Source organism: Pelodiscus sinensis, chromosome 19, assembly GCF_049634645.1.
Source record: "Pelodiscus sinensis isolate JC-2024 chromosome 19, ASM4963464v1, whole genome shotgun sequence".
Lineage (NCBI taxonomy): Eukaryota > Metazoa > Chordata > Testudines > Trionychidae > Pelodiscus > Pelodiscus sinensis.
In genome coordinates, this window is record NC_134729.1 from 19,311,386 (window position 1) to 19,326,290 (window position 14,905).

General features: G+C 51.6%; 1 protein-coding gene across 3 annotated transcripts in view; it reads left to right on the forward strand.

Annotated features, from left to right (window-relative positions):
- Positions 1-1,850: 1,850 nt before the first annotated feature.
- The window catches only part of HOMER3 (homer scaffold protein 3), a 36,571-nt gene continuing 23,516 nt past the window's right edge, over positions 1,851-14,905 (forward strand). Inside the window, exons 1-3 of one of the 3 annotated variants that reach the window (XM_075902865.1) lie at positions 1,851-2,477; positions 12,569-12,685; positions 14,245-14,401. In XM_075902865.1, coding sequence (XP_075758980.1) covers positions 12,672-12,685; positions 14,245-14,401 — 171 coding nt within the window. In that variant the 5' untranslated portion in view covers positions 1,851-2,477; positions 12,569-12,671. Of the gene's footprint in view, positions 2,478-12,568; positions 12,778-14,244; positions 14,402-14,905 lie in introns of all 3 variants that reach the window. The other 2 variants (XM_075902864.1, XM_075902866.1) reach the window with 2 other exon arrangements.

Below are 14,905 nucleotides of genomic sequence, written 5' to 3' on the forward strand. Positions count from 1 at the left end.
AAAATGAGATTGGACTCGTGCAGTAGCCACACATTTGAACACCACAGCCAATCTGCTCAGGTCAGGCCTGCTGTTAGACTAGTGGGAGGTTGAAACACCGTGGTAGTGCCTTTTGTGGGAGCCCTGTTTGTGGCATTGCTATAAATCAAGGCTGATTGGAAGAGCTGTGTTCATTGGGATGGGGAGAAGCCCAGGAATACTGTCTTGCTGCAGTAAATGTGAACATTTGCACAGCGGTTGCCTGCTCTAGTGAGTGCATGTGCTCACACACTCAGACCCAGGTACAAATGTAGCTGCCAGAATTTAATGGGCAAAGTATCTACAACAGACCATTGATTCTCCCCACCCCATCCACCTCCAGTGTAGCTGGTACTGTTCATGGCGAGATGTGATTGACTGATTTATGTTGGTCCCTAAGACAGAAAAACAGTGCCTTAAATTTTGCTGACATAATGTAGACTTACTGTAACTGTATGTTCCTTATTAACAACTTGGAGACAAATATATACCCTGTGTTGCTCTGCTTTGTGTCTTATCATTTGCAGTGGCACAAAGGAACAGGGGTCACCAAATTAAATTAACAGGTAGCAGGTTAAAAGCAAACAGGGAATTTTCTTCATGAAGCGCACAGTCAACCTGTGGAACTCCTTGCCAGAGGATATTGTGAAGACCAGGACTTTAACAGAGTTCAAAAAAGAACTAGATATAAATCCATCAATATTTATTAGCCAGAATGGGCAGGGACAGTGTCCCTAGCCTCTGTTTGTCAGGGGCTGGGAATGGATGACAGGAGAGGGATCATTTGAGGATTACCTGTTCTGTTCATTCCCTCTGGGGCATCTGACACTGGCCACTGTCGGAAGACAGGACACAAGGCTAGATGGACCTTTGGTCTGACCCAGTCTGGCCGTTCTTATGTAACGGGGATGTAAAATGTTGCCCTTCTAATCTGGTAGCATTTTGCACTGGCACAAATGATTGCAAAAGGTACAAGTCACCAGAGAGCTGAGCACATAATCATCCAACTATATAGGGCTATGCTCATCCCTGGTGTAATGCTGGGGAAGTCCGTGGACTTTCACCTGGGGAGGGTCTGGCCCATTGTGTTTGAACAGCACTCAGCACAATAGCGTCTCAGTTCTGATTAAAGCCTTGAGTATTCTCATAATAGGTATGTTTGCTGCAACTGCTAAGCTACTTATTATATGCATTAAGATATTTTTAATACCGTCTAATCTGTTTGCATCCTTGGGGCCTAGTGCTTCTGTTTGTCTGTCTCCATCTCTAGATTCTGGTGTGTTTATCCATCCAACCTTCCCTTTTGTTCATACATTTTCTCTAGAGGCCTCTGTCTTCATTGCTTCAAACCTAGTTCAGCTATTTTCACCTGTGCAAAGTGGATGTAAAATGTAACCAGATGTACATGCCAGTGTTTCGCACTCGCCCTGCACAGCTATAGATGTCAGTGCAAGGAACAGAGCAATAGTGGGATCAGGCACTGTCTTTCGGAAAGGTTCTGTCTCTAGGCTCAGATAAAAGGTGTCGGGTTTGTTTTTTAAAACGTGTGCCAACATGCTTGAAAATGCTAGTCTAGAAAGAGCAAATTGTATTTTAACATGGACTAGCTGACCAAACAACTTCCCTCCTAGTCTAGACAAACTCAGAGGCTGTGTCAGATTACAGCATAGGGGTCAAACCCTGGAAGAAAGCCCAGGAACGAAGGCGGTGGGAAGTGGGGTTGGGGCATCTTTGTGTGGTGCTGGTAATTTAGCTGCTTGGTGTTACTGTGGGTGCACAGTACAGCTGTGCCCAGCAGATGGTGCCTCTGAGCCAGATGGAACCCATTGGAAATAAAGTCAGGAGAAAGAAAGAGAAATGTGACCGAGATGGGGCAGTTGGCAGAGGCAGGAAGCGGATAAAAAAATGAGAGAGAGAGAACAAAGAAATCGCGATCGAGAGAGACAAACTGTGGACACAGCTTCACTTTTCGGGCTGTGGAAAAAACTTACAGAGCAACTCCGTCGCTGGAATAGGAGGGAGGCGGCATTATTGCAAAGGGTTAGCAAAAGGAGCAAATAATCTTGTGGCTGCTGCCCATGCTGAAGGGAAGAGGGGATCCCCGTCAGCAAGATCGAGGAAGAAACTGCCTGCCGGAGATTGCAACATTTCCGTAGCAAAGTGTGTTCCAAAGTTCTCTCTAGGATCTCCTGGGCTGTAGCTCTTGGTGGGGAGATCTCCCACCCAGGAAGGTTGCCCTAACTGTCACCCCTCCCGTGCATGCTTTGGGATTATAGGTCATTTTTGTTCAAACAACAAAACTAGCGGATTTCAAAGTGAAATTCCGGAGGAAATTTATAGAGCATCCGGATCCGGAGAAAGAGAAGAGGAAGGGAAAAATAAATAAAAACGTGGAGTGAATCTAACACGATCCAAGAAGAGACCAGGAAAAAAAAACCTGACACCGACTTGGAGATGGGGTGAGATTAGCAGTTTGGTGGTTGTGTTGTTTATTGTATTCATGATGTATAAAACGTGGTGTGTTTTTAATATAGCAGAGTCGAAGAGATCAGGATTTCCAATTGCAGTAAAGAAATTCAAGTTTACATATAAAAAAAGGCCCCTAACCTTTCGGGATTCAGGATGTAGATAGTTGCAGAGATTTGTAAATTACTTTGTGACCCAGGATGTGGCTGGAAGTCTCCAGGGGAATGCATATGTTGTATACAATTCAGAATGGCCCTTTGGGGTGACATAAAGGACCTACTGCCTTTGCAGATGTTTCCAGAAGTTAGAGATTTCTGATTTTGTTTTGCTCTTGTGACCTCGGTATTCAGTAAAATGGACCCAACTTACATTTCTAAGTGGGTAAATAGTGTGACTGAAAAATCTCTGATCATAACCCGTAAATTCTTTCGGGGTGAAATATATTCAATCAGGCACTGGCATAGAAATGGAAATGTAGCTTGATATTTGATTATGCACTGGTAATAACCCCAACTGTGTAATTTTAAGGATCTGGCATGCTGCTGTGAGTAAGTTGCTTGTGTAATGAACACTTCTGGGCTGCTAAGAAGCACGCTGGGGCTGGAGGAAGCCCCTGCCTGTTCAATTTCTCCAAGCCTTTGAGTTTGACATTAGAGGAGAAATAAGTAACAGTTTAGTGGTTTGTGTTTCTTTTGCTGGGTTTTTATTTCTCTCTTGGGCAGCCGGATAAAAAGACTGAACAGGGTGAAACCGATTCAGATGGCAGGAGGGACATAGATACGGATTCTGATCTCAGAGTCTCAGTGTGAACCTAGAGTAAATCTATTTAAGCCAGTGGCATTTATACTTGGCCAAGTTAGATCAGAAACAGTCCCCTGTTTCTTGCAACTGCTGTGGCTACACCCAGTGGCTATGCAATTTCTTTAGACGGGTGCCACTTCTCATGCATAATGTTGACGCTGCGGTCATTGTGAGGGTAGTTTTAGATTTTACTACAATGATAGCGTCAAGGCAGCAATGCTATAGTTCATGTGCAGATGACATTCCTCCCCGCCTGGTTTTCTGTCACAGAGAACTTCAGAGCTGGAAGGTCTTTGTCTTGTGCATAGATTTACATGGAAATGTTGAATAACCAGCAGCAGGTTTAGTCCCCTGGATTGCTAAGGGAGTAGGAAAGCGGTAGCTTTGAAATGATTTTCCACCAGTCAGTTTTAGTTGATTTGTATTTTAAGCTAGCGGTCAGTCGTTCCCACCCCCCTCCCTTTTGACTCTGAACACCTCATGTGGTCAGATTTCCTTGTAACCCTTGTCCCAGTAATATCCAGGGTGTAGCTTTCATGGATAATTCATTCCTGAACTCTAACATATCCCTGGTGTGTGTAGGTTTTGAAGCATTGCCTTTTCACCTTTAAATAGCTAGCTGTAAATGTCACTTGGGTCACAGGAGAAGTGAATTCATTTACCTCCTAGCTGTGTCCATACTGGGCATTTGGGTCCACATTTCAAACTAGCATCGGACAGGCTCCGGAAATGCTTAGTGTTGGCTGCTGGGCGTGTTTCGGGAGACCTGCCAGTGCTGTCCAGGAGCAATGCTGAAAACAGTGAAGTCAGAGCTAAAGTGCATTGGCAGAGCTGTGCAGGCTTCCATGTGTGTGCCCCTGTTGTACAACGACACATGAGCAGAAACGTGGTGGAGCCCAGTGGAGTGTTCACAGATGGTAAAGACTGGAGCAGCATTAGCAATAGGTGTCTGGTAGAAATGCTTAGCAATGCTGCTGGGCCTTTAAGTGCCCTGGTTCCCTTCCCCAGGCCTGAACTTGCATGCCTGGCATTGTGTTCCTCAGGCTAATCCGACTGGGGCATAATCAGCCAGGATTCCTCCGGAGCCTTTTATCTACAAACAGGCTGGGAGAGAGTCACTTTCAACCTTCATGCTGAGCTTTGCTGGTTAATTTCACCACCACAGTGGGTGGGAGCTTTCTAGGAGGGACAGGCTGCGCTGCTCCATTCATCCACAGGGATGGGGCCGGGTTGCGGGGAGGAGGCAGGGAGGACTGCAAGTCCTGTGTCTCTGCACCCCATCTGGCCACTCAGCTCACCATTGCATTCCCACAAAGTGGTGGTGTGCAGGATGGCTCGGAAGTGAGCTACAGAGCTAAGAGAGCTTGTGAGCCGGAAGAGAAGAGGCAGTATCTCTTCTGGTTAAAGCAAAAGGCTGGAAGTCAGAACTCCCTGGATAGCACTCCCAGATCAGGAAGGGCATGTGGTCTAGTGGCTAGAGCAGCCAGGCCCTTAAAGACCCGCTGGCTGAGCCCTGCAGAGACAGAGCAAATTGGGTTGTTAGCAAGCTACACCCTGTTCACTCACTCCCATGACTAACCCAGGAGTAGCTTTTTGGGCTCTAGAGGAGAGTCACACCCAGCTCTGTCTGTCTAGAAGGATGGGTTATTCGTCTGGGAGCACTAGAGTGATAGAAAGGTGGGGAATGATCCAGTAGGCTCTCCCTTGTTCCGCCGAGGATCAGCTTTGTGGCATTGCCCCTTTGAAACTGGGCAATTTTCAGTTTAGAAAAGAGGAGACTGAGGAGGGATATGATAGAGGTCTATAAAATCATGTGTGGTGTGGAGAGGGCAGATAAAGAAAAGTTATTTATTAGTTCCCTAAATAGAAGAACTAGAGGACACCAAATTAAATTAATGGGTAGCAGGTTTAAAACTAATAAAGAAAGTTCTTTACACAGCGTGTAGTTAACCTGTGGAACTCCTTGCCAGAGGAGGCTGTGAAGGCTAGGACTATAACAGAGTTTAAAGAGAAGCTAGATAATTTCATGGAGGTTAGGTCCATAAAAGGCTATTAGCCAGGGAATAAAATGGTGTCCTTGGCCTCTGTCTGTCAGAGGCTGGAGAGGGATGGCAGGAGACAAATCGCTTGATCATTGTCTTCGGTCCACCCTCTCCGGGGCACCTGGTGCTGGCCACTGTCGGCAGACAGGATACTGAGCTAGATGGACCTTTGGTCTGACCCAGTACGGCCGTTCTTATATGAAACACCGCCACAGTGTTTCAAAGTAGCAGCGCTGCATGGAGCCTGAGATTAGCTGGGGACTCCCCAGTTGATCCCAGGCTCCAGCACTGCATTTGAAAGCATGCAGAGCCCGGGGTCAGCTGGGGAGTTCCCGGCTGATCCTTGGTTCTGCGTAATGCCGTGCGGAGCCTTGGGTCAGCTGGCCCTAGGCTCTGCTTGGCGTTTCAAAGCGGCAGTGCAGCATGGAGCCCAGGGTCAGTGGGGTACTCTGAGTCCTCTGCTGACCCCAGGCTCCATGAGGGCACTTCCGCTTTGAAATGCACAAGAGCCCCTGCTGAGGACTCTCGTACATGTCAAAGCTGGCACCCTGCGTGCAGCCCAGCCGGGACCAGTGGGAAGTCCCACTGACTCCGGGCTCCACGTTGGTGCTTCTGCATTGAAATGCACAAGAGCCCCTAGGGTTCCAATAGAGCAGAGATGGCGCTCATCCAGAAGGGGAGGAGACTTGGGGTGCCTAAACCCCCAACTCCCATCCCCCATAGCTGCTCCTGATGTCCACCTGGATGTTCCAGTGAGCACAGAACATCACTACACCAGCAGGCTGGTCTTGGCAATGGTTTTCACTATATCCCCCAAAGATCCGAGGCTCAAATTGGGAGCCCCATTTCCCTCAGACCTTACCACAACATCTGGCAACCCTTGGGTGCACTCTGAACCTGAGTTTAACCACTCCATGACTTTCTCAGCCAGGGGCTCTCCCTTTGGGCTCGTTCACTTTGGCATCCCGCAAAGCTCAGCGCTAGCGCCCTGCAGGGCACAATGCCAAGACGGGTTTCTTGCGGTGACCCTGCTCTCTGTGCTGTGAGAACCCCAGGCGGAACTCACTCAAGAAATTGGCAGCAGGAGCCAGCCAACCCCACAGCCCTTCCCTGCTCCCCACGCTGGAGGCTGCAGCACATGTTCTTTAATGGGCAGATAGGTGATTCTGCTGATCTGATCCTTTTGGCCTGGGGCAAGGGGTGTTGTGCTTTTGGTGGCTGAACGCTACACCACTGGTGGCACCAAACACAAAAGAGAAGTCACTCTGCTCCGGCAGGCAGTTCACCAGCTCGGCAGCATGGAGTCCTCACCTTGATCCACTCTAGGGACAGGCCCAGCTTGGGCAGTGAGGTCAAGTTCTGTCACTTTGATCCGTGAGGCTCAGCTCTGCTTGGCATGCCATGGCCAGAGGGGCAGCTCATTCTCCATGGCCGGCCTACCCACCCCTCTCTGATGCTGGCCAGTGAGGGGCCATTTACTGGGTGCATAGAGAACTCGGCTGAGCCCCCACCTCCTTAATTTCACACTGTCAGTTTCCAACGGCTGCCCTAGTAGTAAAATGCCCCATTCTGAATCCCATAGACTGGCCAATAACCTTGGCCCTGAAGTGCCCCAGAGCAGAAACCTCACTCCGAGACCTGCCGGAGCAAATCTTTCTTTTAAAAAATCCTAATTAACTGTTATATCTTGGGCAGAACCTCCCCTCCCTAGGGACATACTTCAGATGTGTAACAGGGGAAACTGAGCACCAGCTTCTGTTGAAGGAGCAGCCGTGTTAAGCCCCATCACAGAGCAAAGATTAAAACAAATGACTGGTATCTACTCATTCAGCACAGGGGCTGGGACGGGTGAACAGGACACGATAAGCAAGTCAATGAACCACAGGCTGACAGGCAGGATTGCTGGGCCTAAATTGATGGCAGTGAAGCACGAAAGAATCTTTCAAAGAAAAATCTCCTCTGGAGTGTGCAGCTGCCAGGAAAAGGATGGGGAGAAAGCTGAAAGGCAGAGAAATAGCAAGGAGAAAGCGTGAGCCAGCCGCAGCTTTGTAGTGGATAGGAGAAACCTCCGCACCCTCCTCTTGTTCCCACCCACCCAAGAAACCCGTTGGATGCAACGGAGGATCTACAGTAACCAATTAGAACCTGCCTCCCTACTTCCACCCCACCCCCTGAGCCTTGGCAGGAGGCTGCATTTTGACACTTGCCCTTGTGATTCAGAATCCACAGCTGCGGGTGGAGTCGAAGAGAGAACTTGGAAATGTGAGGCAGGAATTTCCCAGATTGCTGCTGCCTGGGAGAACAGAGCAGTGACTGGAGAAACATCCTTCCCCCGAAGGCTCAGGCAGGGCTAGGACCCTGCGAAGCAGCTAGGAGTGTGTCAAAAGAGAGAACAGAGGAGGAAGCACTAGAGATGCTATACAGCACTATAAAAACCACTCCAGAGAGAAATGCTCGTGAATGGGCTTTTGAAATTCCACCTCTTGATCTGACCTGCTTTATTTCTGACTATGGAAAATGTTTCTTTTGTAGGATTTTGCACCATCTTCTTGGGGGGAAGGGCTGGTCGTTGTTATTAATACTTAGGGAGTAAATTCTAATCCCAGCTCTGCCACTGACTCTTCTGTGTTTGGGCAAGTCCCTGCCGTTCCGTGCCTCAGTTTCCACACCCATGAAACAGCTGCAATAATGAGGATTAAGGGTGACCACTGCAGGCTGCTCTGATTAAAGGCATCTCGTGCCTTTCTGGCCTGCTGAAAGAGTGGCAAAGGCGTGTGTGTGTACGTGTGTGTACGTGTGTACACACGATGGCTCTGAACCAGGAAAGGGCTCAAGAGCTGAGCTCCCCTAGGGTTGTGCCAGGTTTCTCCATTACAGCGTGAATGTTGCCTTGCTAGAACCTGGCAGGGCTGCACTGCAAAGCATGTGTTTAGATTTATATGAGTTGTGCTCACGCACACTTTCCTGGGGCATGCTCAGGAGGGTCATATGTCTAATGTTTCTCCATGGTGGGGGTAGAGGAGCAGGAAAGGAAATAGGGCCCCTGCAGATAAGGATTGGTGGGAGCATAAACTGCTTAAATCACATGGGGTCTGACTGGAATTTGATTTGATCCCTCTGCTCAGTAGGTGCATCCTATCCACCTTCTGTGCTGTCTCCTAAGGAGGAGCGGCTGCAATCTCTCTTTGTGGAGCCCTCCCTAAGGGACGGTTCTCTCTCTTTTCCAGCCTGTGGGGGTGTTTCATTTGCACACTCTGAATGGATGGGATCAGGGCTATTTTAAGATGCCCCTCAGAATGGGCCTGTAGGAGAAGCTGCCAAAGGAGCAAGGAGGCATCTGTCCTGGATAGACCAAGCACCCAGCTCTCCCCTATGGCTCAGTCATGCCACAATTATTAGAAGACGGATGGGCGCTGCCTTTTAACCCTCTCCAGGTTTTGCCTTTTCAGTAAATGCAACACTTGGTGAATGGTGCTGGATCAGTCCTAGAAATCAGTGTTGTCTCCGTATTCCAGAATGGCAGACATATTGGACGTGCTTCCCTCACCGTACCCTGTCACCATATTCTGGTGTGACAGGGTTCACTGCTAGGGGCTGTAGGCAGTTCTGTGTCTTGTATCCTCCTCTCTATCTGCAAAAATGAGCTGTGGATATCTGCATCCACATCTGCGGACACCCACCAATATAAGTAGATATTCATGAATTTGCAGGGCTCTACCAGACGCCTGTCTCCTCCAACACCCGATAGTCACTCAGCCAGTGGATTTTCCTCCTGGAGGCCTCTTTTCAGTGCCAGATTTATGCACAAGTGAAATAAAATTAGGGCCTCAGATTATGAGGGGCCACTAAATATAAAAAAATGGCTAGTTTTTAGTTTCATCCTCGCCTGTGGACCAGTATATACGCAAATATAACACTTTGTTATTACCATTTTCATTGTCCTTTCTGTTAGAATAATACACCTTTTTTTTGGCAGTGCTATGGGGCCTCTTAAACTTGACATAGCTTAGGGCCTCAGCATGTCTCAGTCCAGCCTGGCATCTCCCTTGGGATAAGATCTCATTGCAAGAGAAGAAAACAACCCAAGTCTTAAGACAGCCCTGATGCGGTCATTCTTGTATAAGGTGCCTTGATACCATGGTGATGGGCCCTCTAGAAATGGCTACATTAGCTAGACCACCTCTTTGTTCCCTTTGAAACGGCTGCGTTCTGCCCAGTCGGGGGGCTGGATGGATTCCCTGCCGCCAGGATGGCAGAGCGCATTCCTCAGACAGCAGGTCGTCTTAAACTCAGAGCAGGACGTGTAATAAGGAGGCTCCGTTCTTCCCCCGGAGGCTGGGACTAAATCCCAGTGCAAAGGGGCCTGAACCCTTTCCAGCTGCTGTCACCAGGCACACCCTGAACGTCCAGCATTTACTGATGTGTGCAACACCCAGATATAAAAGGGAGGGCGGGGGAACAGGCAACGTGGCAATTCCAATCCTAGGCACTTTGGAGGCTATTTTTAAATGATTTGCCGTGTTCGTGGAAAGGCGAGAGCGATGGCATTAGCCAGAGGAGGGCAGAGTGCAGACAGGTGCTGGACAGTCATGCCCTGCAGCCCTAAGCTGCCCCCCATGCTATTCCTGTGCTAGGTTCTGAGGCGCCCTGCCAGTGTGTCTCAGTCCTCACCCACAGCCTCCACCTTGCTCTTTCTGTCTGGGGCCTCTCCTGAGCTGTGTTGGATTGGGGCAGGCCGGTGGTACTTAGGTGCAGAAAAAAATGACAGGAAGGGTTAGGTGGAGAAGGAGACCACAGAAATCACTGTTCTGTGGCCCATGGAGACTTTCCCCAAAGCTAGCATCTCTCATTGGCATGTTGTCAGTTCCTGTTCCTCTTTTGTCTTCTCTCCCTTTCAGTTTCCTGCGGAGTCTGCTTCCTTCCTCCTTTGCGTTCTGTCATGTGCTTCTCCTGGCTTCGTTCTGGCGCTCAGGCCCGGGAACGCTTTTGTTTCTCTGCTCCAGCTTTGGTTTTGTCAAACAAATAAGCAAAAGCCGAGAGGCCGGTCTCATCGGCCAGCCAGAGTCCTCCATTTCTATCCCCGCTTCTGTGCTGGGTGAAGGGAAGGCCCCCACCCCCAACCACTCCAGCCTGTGGCACAGGAAGTGCTGCTAATGAGAGAGATGTAAGAGCCATTTTGATAATTCTCCCAAACTGAGCACTCCTCGGTCTTGGGACGCTGCACTGTATTGGAGTATGAACTAGACAAGCTGGAGCCCAATCAGCCATTTTCCTAGAGCTCTCTCGGTGTGCCAGAAAGACGCCATGGTAGTTTGGGTTTTTAAGGGTAGGAAGCAGCATGCTGGCCTACTAACCTGGCTCCCATATTCCAGGAAGCAGGCTCCTTTTTAACAAGACTGCGGGAAGCTGGAGTGTGGGAGAGAGAAGATTCCAAATATGGCCAGTGTCGTGCAGTGCGCAAGTCAGTTTCAGTTTCTAGTGGGAGGAGAAAGATGGGGAAGGTCCTTGATATTCCAGCATGCAATGTGTGTAGCCCTTTCCCCTTCATTAGCACTTTTCAGCTGGTGTCTGAAAGTGCGTGAGTGACCAGAGCCTCCCCAGGAGATAGAACAGTGTATTAACCCCACGGCCACAGAATAGAATAGGGAATAGGACTTAGGAGTCCGGACATACAACCCTGTGCTTTAACCACGACATCCCCAATGCATCTGCTGTTCCCAGCTCTGGTGAGAAGAGCCAGGTGGTACGGTAGCTTCCTGGATTCTGCATGTTCAGTTCCCACTGCTTCTTGCAGGCTGCCTTGATGCAGGAATTGCCTCCTTTCAGCAGGCAAATGTGCACTGAGACACAATCCCTGCTATGCCGCAGGAGCAGCCAACTCGTCACCTGGTCAAATGGGGCACAGCAGATGAGGCTTGGACCTGCGTTGCCTGTCACTCTCCTCATTAGTATGAAGTCTGGTAGCTCCAGGAAAGACCTTATGGTATCAGCTGGCACACGAATGGAGCTCAGACAATCGCCCCTCCGCAGCCTGGCCCCAGTGCATCTGAGCTGTAGGCAGAGTGCACACAGGACTGGAACAGAGTACTGGGTGAGGAGGCTGGGTTTAGAGCAGCCAGTGCACAGAAAAGGTGTGATATGGTCATTATCTGCCCCTGCCATTTTCTCCCCCTTTCCTTGGGATCTGCAGGAGGCGAAGTGGGGCTGGCCTGTGCAGTTACTGCCTCACAGTTACGCCAGCCGCCACCGCCAATCTGCTTGTCCCTGGAGTCCTGCCCGTCTCGGAGCAATCAATACAAAGATTCTGGTGTCAGCAGCAGCCAGCAGGAATCGTTCCCCTCCAGGCCAGCCTCAGCAGGGAGCCCGGGGAGGGGAGCGCTCTTCTGCCCCGTAAAGGGGTTCCCCACTGGGTGGTGATTCAGAGCCTGGCTCCTGTGCTGTCTGTGGCACAGTCAATAACCCTGCTTCCAATTGACACTAGTGAGCCACGATGAATGTCTCCCGGGTCCCATCTGATCTGAAACGTGATGACGACGGCTCCTCGCAGCCCCAGGGCCTGAAGGGGTCATGACAGCTGCACCCCGGTGAGGAGGGGGACGTAGCTGGTTCTAGCTCACGGCCACCCAGTTCTTGCACTCTTCTGTCTCTGTGGGGTGAGCCGGGCTGTCGGCTGGGGCTCAGCCAGGTAGTCCCGGCAGGGACGTGTGATGTGGATCTAGGCCTAATCTAAAGCCCACTGATGTCAGTGGGGGAGTTTCCTTTGATTTCAACGGGGTTTGGATCACAGCCTCTCTAAGGGCTTGGGGAGGGGAAAGTTCCTCTGGTCAGTCAGTGCCCCGGAGGCATCGCTATTAAAAGCGACCCAATACCCTTTCGGGGCAGGCCAAACTACCGATACACCAGGGGACCCATCCAAGCTCCACTCCCGTTTGTCCCAGGCCCTTGCTGCCAGAGGATGTCAAATCACAATAAGCAGCTCTGTAGCCCACGCACTTTGCTCCATAAAAATAGCTCCGTGCTAAAGCCAGGGCAGCCCCTGAGCTCCTGCTGCCGGCACAGGGGCGGTGACTTTGAGTTACGTGGCTTCCCCGGCGAGCCGGAGCGTGTGTCCGGTGACAAGATATTGTTACAAATGATCTACTTGGAGAGACAGAGACCCAAGCGAGCCTCCTCAACACTGCCCCACTGGGTGCGCTCTGAGTTGTGCGCGACAAATAATGGCTTGACTTTTCCATTGCCAGGAAATGAATCACTGAGGAGGCCAAACCAAGATCTAGGAAGCTGCTGGAAGACTGATGCGTACTAACTTCACTCCCTAACAGTCTGTCCAGCCGATACTAACCAATGTCAACAACTAGGTAACAACTTTCCTGTGTCTGTCTGCCCTGGGCCTGGGATCAATGGAGAGGAGCATTAGTTTCCCACCCAGTGGAAATTGTGCCTCGGAGAGGTAAGGCAGGACATGGCTCCCACCCCCACGCTGGAGCTTTGTATAAAATGCACCATGTGTTAGCAGAGACCAGTGAATTTGAGGCTTGTTAGGAAAATACATCAGGGGAAGGCTGGGCAAATGGACCAGAGGGAGATCCCAAAGTGCCCTTGGGAAGGAGCAGGCTGGGATTCCAGGGGCAGCGTGACACCAAAGGATCAGAGTCCAGGGAAGAGAGTTGCATCCGGGGAGCAGAGGCAGGTTTGCAGAACGTCCCCTCCCTCCCCCCCCGAGTCTTGGTGACAGTAGTAGGCTTGGCTCTTTATGGCTGGGAGGGCGGGTTAGCTCACGGCAACAGGAAAGTGCGTTTCTGGGTTACAGGGGTTGTATCTGGGCCACCCCAGCCGGTTGCCAACCTTGGAGTGCAGGATGTGTCAGCTAAGTTTACCTGCTCAGGCTCCCGCCGGCAATGGCCAGTGTCTGAGGTTTGGAAGGAATGTCAAAAAAGACCTGGATCCCTCCGGCCGGGCTCAAGTCATGTCCCGCTGCCTGAGATCTGGGTTTTGCTTAGCAACCCTTCTGCCAGGTAGCACCAGCAGCAGCCTGGGTCGGGTTCAATACCTAGGGGTTCCTCTCCATCCATCCATCCATCACAGAACTGGCTTGAGCCCCCATCCAGTACCCTGGGACAGTCACACACACCCCTGAAGCCCAGAGTCCGAGTGCAGAAAAGAAACCATTAATATGGCCCCACTATCTGTGAAGTAATCGCTAGGTGCACTACGTGAAAGGGGGCTCAGATCAGGCATCTCATAGGTCCTGCCACAGCTCAGCATAACTCCCCCTTGCAGCCCACGCTGCAAGGCCCCAGTGTGTAAGAGCCTGGTGTCCGACGTGGGCCCATGTGACCCAGGGGCCTGCCCTGGAGGATGGGGAGAGGCTGGGAGATCACAGCGCAGAGCGGCTGGCGTGCGGAGCTCTGCAGGGTGCAGAGAAACCTGCTGCCCTCGTGTTACAGGCCGCCATGGCTGAGAGAAGGGGTGGGGGAGGTGGCGAAAAGAGCTACAGGGTCTTCGGTTTTCTTCTCCCTGGCATCAGCTAATGGTCTCCAATGGCTCGTGAGTCCTAGCCAAGAGCCGCAGGGAATGTCTGGGTCTCGGGCCTTCTGGAGAAGCAGCGAGAATCCCAAAGAGGCAGGTGCCTAGAATAGGAGCCCCTAGGAATGGGGGATGCTTGTGTCCTTCCAAGCCATGGGGGGAAGAGTTACCTCTCCTTTGGCTGAGCCCCTCGTCTGGGGGTTGCTCACTCGGGGTGTGCTCCCCAGCGGAAGCGGGGGGGGCTCCACACCTCATGTCCCTGGAGAGAACGAGCAGAAAGGCCGCGTGCTCTGTGGAGTGCGACGGGGGTGCCAGGAAGCCAGCTCCCGTCCCAGACTGCGCCTCCCTCCCCCCTCCCACACCCCTGACAGTTTTGTGCCTTCCGTTCCAGGGAGCAGCCGATCTTCAGCACTCGGGCCCACGTCTTTCAGATCGACCCGGCCACGAAGCGCAACTGGATCCCTGCCAGCAAACACGCCCTGACTGTCTCCTACTTCTACGATGCCACGCGCAACGTGTACCGGATCATCAGCGTGGGCGGCACCAAGGTGAGGGCCCTGGGCAGGCCTGGCAGCTTGCTAGCAAGCGCCGCTTGGGCTGTGGTTGCCGCGGGCTTCCTGCTTCCCTTAGGCACCACGCTGGGCAGGGAAAGCGTTACGGCCAACGTCTCCATGCCGACGTATATAATCTCCGGGTGGAAAGGCCGGGCTGGGACTGATAGCCCTGCACCGCATAGCGGAGCCACATCCTCCCCCGTGAGCCTGGCCTTGTGCTCGGGGGGACGATTGTGCATGGCTTCTGAGGGCTGCTCCGGTCCTGACCCCCCGGTGCCAGTGCTGGGGTGGGTTTTGTGGCAGACCCGTTCGCGTCACATGGCCTGTCCGCTCGGAACAAGTCTGGCTCACTGGCGACGTGGGCTGGCGTCTGAGAGGGGAAAGCCCCCCGACGGGGGAACGATAAAATGGGAGGCCGTTCCCAGCGCCCTCCCACGCTGCGGTCAGTCCGCCTGACAGACCATAGCGCCCCTCTTGGACTGAGGGTCCCTGTTCCTC